Source organism: Urocitellus parryii, chromosome 6, assembly GCF_045843805.1.
Source record: "Urocitellus parryii isolate mUroPar1 chromosome 6, mUroPar1.hap1, whole genome shotgun sequence".
Taxonomy (NCBI): Eukaryota; Metazoa; Chordata; class Mammalia; order Rodentia; family Sciuridae; genus Urocitellus; species Urocitellus parryii.
The window spans coordinates 46755367-46768802 of NC_135536.1; the positions used below are offsets into that span (position 1 = coordinate 46755367).

Here is a 13436-nt window from a genome sequence, read left to right on the forward strand (position 1 = left end):
GCATTTTTCATAACAGCCAAAAGGTAGAAACAAACTAAAGGTCTAGCAACTAACAAATGCATAAGTAAAATGCAGTATATACAAACTGTAGAATATTATTATTTGGTGATAAAAAGAAATGAAGTTCCAATACATGCTATATCCTGGATGAACCTTGGAAATATTGTGCTAAGTGAAAGATGCAATCACAAAAGACCATATGTCATATGATTCGATTCATAGGAAATTCAAGAACAGGACATTTTACAGAGACAGATTTATCTAGAGCAGAGGGAGGATTGGTGGGGGACAGGGGAGAGAAATATAGCAGAGTGGTAGATAAAATCTACAAAATTTCTTTCTGAAAGGAGAGAAATGTTCTATAAGAGGACTGTGGTGATGGTTGTGCATATTTGTAAATATACTAAAAAACAATGAATTATATGTTACATGATAACATACAGGTAAGTTTCATGATACGTCTAGGAATATAAAGAAGTATGATCTATAAACCTGAGAAGAACTAAAGTAGGTATGGTAACATATTCTTAAATTTAAGCAGTTTTCTACCTAGAAAATCTCATTTACTAATATAAAAACTTACATCTAAAAATTCCTTCTTTTCTGATCTGTTGTCAGTGAGCCAGCTATCATATAAGAAATGCTGCTACTACCTGATATGCCCAATTTCCAAAGAAGATATCATTAATGGAATCTGTCCCTGGGCTCCCAGCAAAACCGTTAAGAGAGATAACTTCATTAATATCTCCAAAACTGAAGGCAGCCTTATAGCCTTGGGCATTCAGAGCCTATTGACTAAGGAATGAGATCAGAAAGAACACTAATATTCTCATACTATAGATAGTTTCTTATAATCCAAATAGAATCCAAAAATTTAGACAACCATGTTTCTGTTGTCCTCTGCAAGATGGAATCTCACTATATTGTAGGGCTGGCCTCTAATTCATGTGCTCAAGTAATCCTCTTGCCTCAGCTTCCCAAGTAGCTAAGACTACAGGAACACTCAGTACAAGAACCTTGTTTCTATAAAGAAATACACTTCCAAACTCTTAACTCCCATACTGAAAGCATGGTCAAAATGTTAAGGTGTTTTAAATATATTTTTAATACAATGGAAAACATTTAATCTTGAATATCCAGCGATCAGGGGGAGGAAAAAAATGGTTTTCATAGAAAATTTACCTGAAAAATGAAATTTCTCTTCTGAAAAAAGGGCAAGTTGTGCACATATTCTGCTTTTTTCTTGCAACAAGGTTTCCTTTAAGGCACTTTCTCTATATCCTCTAGAATTAAGAGCTTCAATAAGCTGGTCTAGCTGTTCACAAGAACTGTAAAAGCACCACCGATTTGGCTTATGCACTGGTTTTGGCAGCTGTGAAGAATCATCACATGGACCTTGGTCAATGTTGTTGGAGGTAGATTCAGACATCAAACGCTCTCCAGTTTTAGTAGATACCTGAGGATCTTGAGACTGTACATTATTCTGAAATGATGAAGGTCTAGGCAATAGCATGTCTTCAGTGAGACCAGAATAATCTTCTTCAATAAACAATCCAGGAATAGAAGGGAAAATCCAGTATCGCCTATACATGCGGTCGCGACCCAAGGGAAAAATATTGGTACATGCTATGGCACTCTGGATTTTTTCTAAGAGCTCTTTCTCTTTCCGTTGTTGTTCCTGTTTTAAAGCTTCTTCCTCATCAGCAGTAAGAGGCTCTTGCATTACACAGTTTATCTCTTCTTGCCTTGTAAATTCTTTAAATCCATTTTGTCCACTTTTCCCTGCAGTTGAATAACATTTAACTTTATCATATTTTAAATTTTCACTAGAAAAATGAGATTAAAAGCTATCCCAAGTTATTATGTGTTATCAAATGAATTATGTCCAATTCAAATTTCATGAATTCATATATTGAAGCCCAAACACCCAATGTGACTGTGTTTGCAGTTAATGCCTTTAAGGAGGTAATTAAGGTAAACGATGTAATAAGAATGGGGCCATTGGGCTGGGGTTGTGGCTCAGAGGAAAGAGAGGTCACCTAGCATGCGTGAGGCACTGGGTTCGATCCTCAGCACCACATAAAAATTAAATAAATGTTAAAAAAAAAAGAATGGGGCCATAATCCAACAGGATTGGTGTCCTTATAGGTAGTCAAGCTCTTGCTCTCTGGTATGTAGAGAAAAAGCCACAGGGAGAAGGTGCTGCTTGCAAGCCAAGGAAGAGGCATTACCAGACAGCAACCCTGCTGGCATCTTGATTTTTGAACTTCAAGCCTCCAGAAATTGAGAAAACAAATTTCTGCTACTTATATGACCAAAGTCTATGGTATTTCATTGCAGCAGCCCAAGCAGCCTAGTAGACTGTTAGTAAAACATCGACATATTTAAATCTAATGAAACAAACAAAATCTGTAACTTGAGAGTATACTAGTTATTCTCTAATAGCCATCCAGACCATCTAAGGAAAGGCTCAATGAACTACTTTTACAGAGGGCTAGCAAGTATCTCATGCTTTGTTGGTCATATGGTTTGTCACAGGTACTCAGTTCTGGCACTGTGGAACAAAAACAGTAACTGATGATATGTAAATAAATGAGAATGGCTGTGTTCAATAAAATCTGCTTATGGACAATGAAATCTGAATTTCTTATAATTTTCACTTATCACAAAGTATCATTCTTCATTTGATTTTTTTCAACCACTTAAAGATTTTTAGCTTATAATAGTACAGGCCACATATGGCCCACAAACTGTCATTTACTAGTCATTGTATTAAGGTAACAGAACCATTAATATTTAGCTGGATACTATAAAACCCAAAAGAAGGATAACATTTCCTAGGGCAGGCATGAATGGCTACAAGAGAAACTTTTGGTCAAGGAGATAGGAGTAGAAACACAAAACCTTTGGGTTGTACTTTTCCTCTTGCTTTTTCCAACTAGTTAGAATGGAAAGCTGGTGATGAATCACTTGGGAACATAAAGTTGTTAGCAAAACCCACAGTATGACAAAACTGACAAGATGAAAGAACCTGGACCCCTGATAAACTGGACTTTTATGATATGTTGGAGAATTAAGTTGCTATCTTGTTTCAGTTGCTGTCAAATTGGGTAAATACTTGGGGAGTGTTTCTTCTATTTCTATGCATGAAAGAGATTGTGAAGTTTGGTATGATCTGATTCTTTAAAACTTGGCAGAATTTACCTATAACATCAGTTTAGAACTGATGTTTTCTTTGTGTAAGATTTTTAGTAATGATTCATGTTCTTTAACGGTTAAGGACCAAGGACCATTTATTCACATTTTAAAATTTCTTCATGAACCCATTTTAATAGTTTGTATTTTTCTAGGATTTTGTTCATTTTTACTTAAATTTTCAAATTTATTGTCAGAAAACTGTTACATGTTGTGTGTCTCTCTCTCTCTTTCTCTCTCTCTCTCTATATATATATTTTTAATTTTCTTTTTGTTTTGTGGTGCTTGGGATTGGACCTACGACCTTGCATATAAAGGGCAAGTATTCTACCACTGAGCCACATCCTGGGCCCTCCTTATAGTTAAATTTTTATTTTATCTATAGTTATACACTTTACTTTTCAGGATTAATTTTATTTATTGTAACCCTTTGCTGTTTTTGCCCTGAAGTACTGGGAATCAAACCCACGGTCTTCTGCCTGTTAGGCAAGCACTCTACCAATAAGCTACAACCCCAAGTCCTCTGTTCTTTTTAAAAATAAATTTTTTACCTTCTTTTAAAGAACAAAGTTTTGGTATAATTGTTCTTCTTTACTGAGTTTTTAATTTTTGATCAATTCCTACTTTTATTATAATTTCCAACTTATTAAATGCTTAACTTGATGTGTTTCTTCTTACCGAGTTAGTACTAAAAGCTATACATTTTTTTTCCTAAGTAGAGGGACAAGATCCAATGAGTGCTAATATGCAGTATTAAGCAGTTTTAAATGTTTTCTAGTTTTCTTATAGTTTCTCCTTTGACTCATTGCTCACTGTGTGTGTGTATATATATATATATATATACACAATATTTTTAGCTGTAGATGAACACAATACCTTTATTTTTTTAAAAAAAGTTAGGTTCTCTTTAATACTTTATTTTCTAGTTATAGTTGGATACAACTTTTATCTATCTATTTATATTTATTTATATTTATAGTGCTGAGGATTGAAACCAGTGCCTCACATGGGCTAGGGAAGTGCTCTAACACTGAGCCACAATCCTGGTCCTACTCATATTTTAAAACTGATCACATACAGTTTGTTTGGGATTTTGAAATTAACTGCATTGTAATTAGAGAATTCAGTCTCCAAGATGTAGATTTTCCAACCATTTAGAATATGTGTGTGTGTGTGTGTGTGTGTGTGTGTGTGTATAATTCCATCCAAATTATAGGCACAAAATTAAGTTAAGGCTCCTCATTAAAATGTTATTAAATGAGATATAAATAAATTAATAAAATAATGAACCAACAACAACTAAATATATATATGTGGTGCTGAGAATCAAACTCAGTGCCCCACACATTAGGCAAGCACTTCACCACTGAGCTCTAAGTGAGGCTAGATGAGTAATTTGTATCAACAGCTTTAAAACAGTGTATTCTCTGTGATCCAGAAATTTATAAAATTATTTTCAGCAGAAGATTTTCATTCTCAGCAATAAAGTTCCAATACAAACATTACTGATCTTTATATCTATTATCACATAGGAGGCACTCAATTCATGTTGAATAAAATATATTATAGCATAAAAATTTTAATTTGGTTTTATATAAAGTAGTAAATGCAAAAACTAAGCAAAACTTGCCAAATGCAATAATGAGAAACTTGATCCATTAAAGAGATAGGAATATTGTCTCTCTTCCTTATGGTATAAGTGACATCTGAATAAAGATATAATCATAAAAATACTAATGACTTCACATGAACATTTTTAACAAAATGGTTACCATTTTACAACTCAATATGAGCTATAAGATGGGCATTTAACACACACATCATGGAATCAAATGAAAATAATTGAATCTAATATATATTTCAGAACAGCTCTTTCAATAAACTACCTTATCAATTAAAAATAAACAAGCATGTCCTTAAGAAATCTTATTACTGCCAGGTATGAGGCATGCATGTAATCCCAATGACTCAGGAGCTTGAGACAGGAGAATGGCAAATTTGAGGTCACCATGGGCAAATTAACAGGACCTATCTCAAAATTAAAAACAAACAAATAAACAACAAAACAAAGAAACCCTCAATATTATTACCTCTTCTGCTTTTTTTATGTGATCCTAGGTCATCTTCATCTTCAGTGACTGTATCTTGATCAAGGTCCTTTTGTTCTATTTCTTTGCTTTCAGTGCTAGTATCAAAATCTTCCTTTTCTTCCTCCCTTTAAGATAAAAACAAATATATAAACTTATTAATGAATATAATTCCATTCATATTATATTGTCTCACTCTACTGTCATGTATATCTAAAAAAAAATATTGTCTGCCTAAAAAGTATAAGGCATTATGCTTAGGAAGTAGTAGATAATGTAAAACTGTAAACACACAAGTGTTTATAGTCTTGCAGAGAAAACAGATAATTACATAATGTAAAATTAAAATATGTAGTTAAGTACCAAAAGTGGAGGACCTCAAGATGCTAGAAAACATGTCAGGAAGAATCAAATCTATCTAGGATTGAGAGAGTCTTGCTTGAACAGTGTCATTTAAATTGTGACTCCAGGGGGATGGGGAAGTAGTGGGCAGCAGAAGAGAGGAAATCTGCAGATCATGCCGAAAAACAACATATGCACATATGCATAGTCACGAAGCTTATAATTTTGAGAAATGTGTAAGTGAAAAAGCAATAAATCAAGATATATATGAGAAAAATGCAGGGTTAGATCATGCTTGACCTTGGAAGGCATTATACAAAAAGCAATGGGAAAAAACCTAGAGTTTAGAGAAGGAAATTGATATAATTTGAAAGCACTTTGGCTGCTATTTGTAAAGTTAACCAGGTGAAGAAGAAAATGAAGGGACACTAGTAAAGAAGCCACTGTAATAGCGCAGGTGGCTGGCTAGGAGGTGATGGAAGCTCAGAAGGAGAGTAGGAAGGAGATATAGACAAATACGTGGAGAAGAAAAGTAGTTACATTCCTATAAAGTAGGCAGAATGAACACAATATGGACATTCATATTTACTCTACTATTTTGCTTCAATTAAAACTAAAATTATATGGCCTTGAAATAAATTCCATCATTTATGTTCTACATCATAGAGTGATTTTGCAAGCTCACATGTATTCAGGAGATAGAGATAATATACATAAGTGAGGCTGGATGAGTATAAAAAAAATACAGTGGTGGTACATGCCTAGAACCCCAGCATCTCAGGAGGCTTAGCAAGACCATCAGCAACTTAGTGAGACCCTGACTCAAAATAAAAAATAATAATAATAATAAAAAGGGCTGGGGTATAGCTCAGTGCTAGAGAACCTCTGGGTTAAAAAAAAAAAAAGATTGAAATATGGACTGGGTATAGTTTAATGGTATAGAGCACAAACTTAACGCATGTGCAAGACCTTGGATTCAATCCCCAGCACCAAAAAATAAAAAATAATATAAAATAAAAAATAAATCGAGATAATTTATGATGTGAAAACCAGTATTTAATTCAGAACATTTTCATCATTCAAAAAAAAAAAAAAGACCCCTCCATATCCATTTATAGTTACTCCACTGCCCCTGGCACTCATTTGCTTTCTGTTTCTATATATTCACTTATTCTGGACATTCATATAAATAGAAACACAATACATGGCATTTTGGGACTAGCTTCTTTAATTTAGCATATTTTCACAGCTCCTTTACATTGCAACATTTATCGGAACTCTATTCCTTTTTATTGCTGAATAATATTCTCCTGTATGATGTACCACAGAAGAAATATACCATTTTGTTTATCCATTTATCAACTGAAAGACATGTAAGCTGTTACCACTCTCTTCAGTTAAGAATAATGCTACTATAAACATTTATGTATATATCTTTGAGTGAATGTATACTCTTAATTCTCTTGAGTACATAAGAGAATGGCTGTAACATTTACACACAGCAATATGGTTTAACTTTTGAAGAACTGTCCAGTTACTTTCCAAAACAGTTATACCATTTTACATTCCCATGAGCAATGTATGAGAATTCTAATTTCTTCATATCCTTGTCAATACCTGATGTCCATCAGTTTGAATAAAGTAGTATTGTGGAGCTGGGTGCAGCAGGAGGATCATGCGTTCAAAGCCAGCCTCAGCAAAAAGCAAGGTGCTAAGCAACTCAGGGAGACCCTGTCTCTAAATAAAATACAAAATAGGGCTGGGGATATGGCTCAGTAGTTGAGTGCCCCTGAGTTCAATCCCCAGTACCCACTTCCCCACCAAAAAAAAAAAAAAAAAAAAAAAAGAGAGAGAGAGAGAGAGAGAGAGAGAGAGAAAAGAAAGTGGTACTGTTTTTTTATTTTTTTAGTTATCTGCGGACACAACATCTTTGTTTGTATGTGCTGAGGATCGAACCCGGGCTGCACACATGCCAGGCGAGCACGCTACCGCTTGAGCCACATCCCCAGCCCGGCACTAGGGTTTTAATGTTCACTTCCCTGATGGCTAATGATGTTGGGCGAGTTTTCATGCACTTATCTATATCTTCTTTACCCAAATGTCTATTCAAATCCCATGTCATTTTAAAATTGTTTTGTCTTGGGATGTGATTATGGCTCAGTAGTAGAGTGCTTGCCTAGCATATTCGAGGCACTGGGTTCAATCCTCAGCACTACATAAAAATGAATAAATAAAATAAAGGTATAATTAAAAAAATTGTTGTCTTTTTATTTTTGAATTAAAAGAATTCTTTTTTTTGAGAGAGAGAGTGAGAGAGAGAGAGAGTGAGAAAGAGAGAATTTTTTTTTTAATATTTATTTTTTAGTTTTCGGCGGACACAACATCTTTGTATGTGGTACTGAGGATCGAACCCGGGCTGCACACATGCCAGGCGAGCGCGCTACCGCTAGAGCCACCTCCCCAGCCCAATAAAAGAATTCCTTACATATTCTAGCTACAAGTCCCTTTTCAGATATAGAATTTTCAATTTTTTTCTCTCATTCAATAGGCTGCCTTTTTAAAAAAGACATATTTTCTTTTTAAAAAAATTTAAGTTGTTGATAGATTTTATTTATTTATTTTTATATGGTGCTGAGGACCAAATCCAGTGCCTCACACATGTGAGGAAAGCACTCTACCACTGAGCCACAACCCCAGCCCTCATTAAGTTGCCTTTTATTTCCTTGATAGTGTCTTTTAAATCACATAAGTTGTTCTTGACTAGGCAGAATTAATACAGTCAAAATGGCCATATTACTAAAAGCACTATACAGATTTAATGCAATTTTCTGTTAAAATTCCAAAGATATCCTTCATAGAAACAGAAAAAGCAGTCATGATATTCATTTAGAAAAGCAGGAGGCCCAGAATAGCCAAAGCAATCCTTAGCCAGAAAAATGAGGCATCACAATACCAGACCTTAAATTATAATACAGAACAAAAACAGCATGGTATTGGCACCAAAACAGGCAAAAAGACCAGTGGAACAGAATAAAAGACACAGAGACAAACCCACATAAATATAGTTATCTCATACTAGACAAAGGCATCATAAACATACCTTAGAGAAAAGATAGCCTCTTCAACAAATGATGCTGAGAAAACTGAAAATCCATATGTAGTAGAATGAAACTGAACTCCTATCTCTCACTCTGCATAAAACTCAACTCAAAGTGGATCAAGGACCTAAGCATTAGACCAGAGATCCTGTACCTACTAGAAGAAAACAAAGGCCCAACTCTCCATCATGTTGGCTTTATGAACCAGCTTCCTCAACAAGACTCCTATAGCACAAAAAATAAAATCAAGGGCTGGGGTTATAGCTCAGTGGTGGAGCTATAACCCCAGGCAAGAGCACTTGCCTCGCATGCGTGAGGCCCTGGGTTTAATCCTCAGCACCACATAGGAAATAAGTAAATAAAAATAAAGATTAAAAAAAAAGAAACAAAATCAAAAATCCATAAATGGGATGGTATCAAACTAGAAAGCTTCTTCACAGTAAGGAAAACAATCAAGAACATGAAGAGAGAGCCTATAGAATGGGAGAAAATCTTTGCCACCTGTACATCAGATAGAGCATTAATCTCCAGGATATACAAAGAACTCAAAAAACATAACAACAACAACAACAAACAACCCAATCAATAAATGGGCAAAAAAAGTGAACAGGCACTTCACAGAAAAAGAAATATGAATGGCCAATAAATATATGAAAAAATGTTCAACATCTCTAGAAATTACAGAAATGCAAATTAAAACTACACTGAGATTTCGCCTCATTCTAGTCAGAACAGCAATTATCAAGAATACAACAATAAATGTTGGCGAGGATGTGGGGGAAAAGGTTCACTTATATATTCCTGGTGGGAATGAAATCTGGTGAAGCTGTATGGAGATTCCTCAGGAAACTTGGAATGGAATCCCCATTTGAGTCCCATAGAATCAAAAGGGTATGATTTTGATACAAAATCTGGAGGCAAAATATGAAAAATCACAAATCATTCTAACTTAAAATTATGCAAAAATCCTAGCAAAATGACATAAATATTTGTTTGAAGAAGCTGTGTGCCATGGCACATGTCTATAGTCCCAAATACTGAGAAGGCTGAGGTAGGAGAAGGATTGAGCCTAAAGAGTTTGAAGCTAGTATATAACCATACCTCAGTATATACCCAAAGGACTTAAAATCAGCATACTACAGTGACGTGGCATCAATATTAATAGTGAACCTATGGAACCAACCTAGATGCCCTTTCAACAGATTATTGGATAAAGAAAATGTGGTATATATACAAAATGGAATACTACTCAGCCATAAAGAAGAATGAAACTATGACATCTGCCAGTAAATGAACGGAACTGGAGATTATCATGCTAAGTGAAAAAAGCCAATCCCAAAAAACCAAAGGCCAAATGTTCTCTTTCTCTGATATGTGGATGATAACATGTAATAAGCTAGGGTAGGGGGTAGAATAGAAGTTCACTGGTTTGGACAAAGTGAATGAAGGAAAGGGAGAGGGATGGGAATAGGAAAGACAGTAGAATTAATTGGACATAACTTTCTTATGCTCATATATGAATACACAAACAGTGAAACATTATGTACAACTGCAAGAATGGGAGCCTATATAGAATAAGTCATGTATGTATGTATATTATGTCAAAGTATATTCTACTGTCATGTGTATCTAAAAAGAATAAATTAAAACACATAAGTTTTAAGTTTTGATTAAGTCCTTTAATTGCTGGTCTTTATGTGCCATTTCTATTAACTTTTTAAATTTTTATTAATTATTTTTGTGTGTGGTATTGGGGATATAACCCAGGAATGTGTTCATGCTAGACAAGTTTTCTCTACACTAGGATAAATCCCTACCTCTTTTTAATTTAATTTTTGGGATACGGTCTTGCTAAATTGCTGAGGCTGGTCTTGAACTTGTGATCCTCCTGCCTTGGTTAACTGAGTCACTGAGATTACAGGGATGCACCACTGCACCTGGCTTTACTTGCTTTCATAACTAATCCTTATTCCAAATATTTGAAAAGCAATAAAATACTTTGGCAGTCTCTAACTTACCTGAGGCACTATCATCCTTTCCCTATACCATAAACTGAAATTTCAAATATCATCCTTCTCTATCTATCAAAGGATCTCTGAAATAGTGGGATGTGGTAATGGAAATAAACGACTCACGCAAGAAATATTACTGCTTAAAAATAACTTATTGAAAGCTTTCTGTGAAATTACCATTCAAAACATTAATTCTGGGGCTAGGGTTGTAGCTCAGTGGTAGAGCACTAGCCTAGCATGTGAGGCACCAGGTTCAATCCTCAGCACCATATAAAAATAAATAAATAAAAGAAAAAAAATTAATTCTAAGAGAAAATTGGCCTAAAATTTAAAAATTTAATGACAGATCTATACTTGATGACTTTCTATATATACATTTTATAAGTTTGACAGCAATTATTGTGTACTTATAGAAGACTAGTTTACTAAAATTCGGAAGTATTCTAGAGTTTAAGTTACTTGATTTTTATTTACGTATGTTAAGATGAATAAATAAAGCCAGGTAAGCAGTGTAGTTCAAATCATACCCTATAGATAAATCTGCTGTTGAATTTCTTTGCTCATCTTCCTTCAGTTTTTCTTGTTTTTCTTTCATTTTTTGTTCTTGCTCCTTAAGTTTTTCTTCCTTCCTTTTACGAATTCTGAAAGTCAAAGTAAAATATTATAGTCTACTGATGCAAAGATATGTTAAAAATTTCAGGATCTTGTATTTAATTATTCATTATGAAAAGTGCTCCAAATGTTATTACAGTCCATTCAATAACTTCTTTGTAAAGCCATCAAACATCAGAATAAGTAACAGAATGTAAAATACTATTTTTACGAAGAAATATATATATATATATATATATATATATTTTTTTTTTTTTTTTGGGTACTGGGAATTGAACTCAGGGGCACTCAACCACTGAGCCACATCCCAGCCCTATTTTGTATTTTATTTAGAGACAGGGAGGGTGTCTCACTTAGTGCCCAGCTAAGAGTTGCTCAGTGCCTAAGTTGCTGAGGCTGGCTTTGAACTTGAGAATCTTCTGTCTCAGCCTCCAGAACCACTGGGATTACAGGCGTGTGTCACTACACCTGGAGAAATCAATAGCTTTTAATAGCATGACTGACTGTAATTATATCTTACCTAGCAGCTGCTTCTTCCCTCTCTTTTCGATGTTGTTCTGCTTTTAATTCCCGGAATTCCTGTTTTGCCTGTCGTAATATATCAACATAATCTTCAATGAAATCCCGAGTAGAAACTAGGGTCAGTAGCTTCCCACAGAGAGCATGAAGTATCTTCATTTTTTCTCCTGTCAAAAATTGGTAAACAAAAAAAAAAAAATTGGTAAACAAGACTTCTGTATTATCAATGAGAAAAAGAGGAATTGTGTTGGAAAATTTTAAATTTGTGGCTCAATATGGAATACCTAATAAATAATAAGGAGTACTCTCTAATGGTCAAACATGCTAATGACATCTTTTCAAAGCAACTTTGAATCCAATTTAGTAGCAATGTGATATATAAGTCACTTTAAAATAGTAATATCTATCTTGTATACTAGCTAAGGGACATGAAAAATTTTCTAATTGCAAAAATTATTTTAAGTTTTCATTTTTAGGCTCACTAATAAAATTCAAATCAAAACTAAATTATGATCATGTGAATAAAAAATTGGCAACAAACTGCTACTCTGAAGAGATTGCACAAAGTCACTGCTATAAATTATAAAGATATATGAATGTTGGGAAATAAGGTGCTCTACATTTATTATATATTCTCTAAAGTTCATTAAATTTTTTACATTTTTTATGTTATAATATGAAAAACAGGTTCAATTTAGGTCATTATTTGTAGTCTAATAAATTTTTCTTAAAAGACTTATCTTTTTTAACTTTCTCTTTTAAAACTGATATCATCTAAACTTTCTCATCAGTTAATTTGTTTTTGGGCACAAGAGACACAAAAGGATGGGAAGTGGGCAGTTTACAAAAATTTCAACTTGCTAAGTTTACCTGGTGTCAAATCATACACTGAAGTGCTTGATAGCTTTTTTAGTAGGCTGGGGTTGCTCAAACGAAGCTCCATACAGGCATCATCTGTAGCATCAAATCCTCCTCGTTTCTGATATCTGTACTTTGCATTTGCTGATGTTACATCAGCACCTGAAGCTAAGATGTGTAGTCTGAGTATTTCAGAAAGAGTGCAGCTATCAAGATCCAAGCTTTTCAAACTGCAGCCTGTAGTTGTTAAAAATGAAAGAGTCATTTAGGACAATAAATACTTAGCAATTTAAAATATACCTTTATAAATTAAAAAATAAAAAGTCAAATAAGCAAATAAATAAATAAAATAAAATAAAACCCACACATACCCTGGTGTAACTGTGGCCATGCAGCTGCCAAAGATGCAACTGCAGACAGTGCAGATTTTGTGGGGTCTGCATCTTCATCCAAAGCCTCTGTTAAATCTTTAAGGAAATAAATACTTTATTCTAGTGCAAATCAAAGCTTGAATATTTGGGAATAATGCCCTTTTAAAATGATGAAAGAAATAGAATCAACTTAACATTCAGGAACCTCAAAAGAACCAACACTAAGTACAAGCATTATTCACATTCTGCCTAGTCTCCACCTATAACTTTTCATCCTAAAACACACATGCCACACTAACATTTTCCTTACATAACATAAAGAAGGCAATTTCCAAATTACCA

The 13436-nt window shown here is 34.1% G+C and overlaps 1 protein-coding gene across 3 annotated transcripts in view; it reads right to left on the bottom strand.

Moving 5' to 3' along the window:
* Baz1a (bromodomain adjacent to zinc finger domain 1A) overlaps positions 1 to 13436 on the bottom strand; it is a 112700-nt gene that overhangs the window by 19863 nt on the left and 79401 nt on the right. For 2 of the 3 annotated variants that reach the window (XM_077799713.1, XM_077799712.1), the window contains exons 13-18: positions 13095 to 13190; positions 12736 to 12960; positions 11867 to 12032; positions 11262 to 11375; positions 5286 to 5410; positions 1183 to 1782 (exon numbers count right to left, since the gene is read on the bottom strand). In XM_077799713.1, coding sequence (XP_077655839.1) covers positions 1183 to 1782; positions 5286 to 5410; positions 11262 to 11375; positions 11867 to 12032; positions 12736 to 12960; positions 13095 to 13190 — 1326 coding nt within the window. The remainder of the gene's footprint in view (positions 1 to 1182; positions 1783 to 5285; positions 5411 to 11261; positions 11376 to 11866; positions 12033 to 12735; positions 12961 to 13094; positions 13191 to 13436) is intronic. The other variant, XM_077799711.1, reaches the window with a different exon arrangement.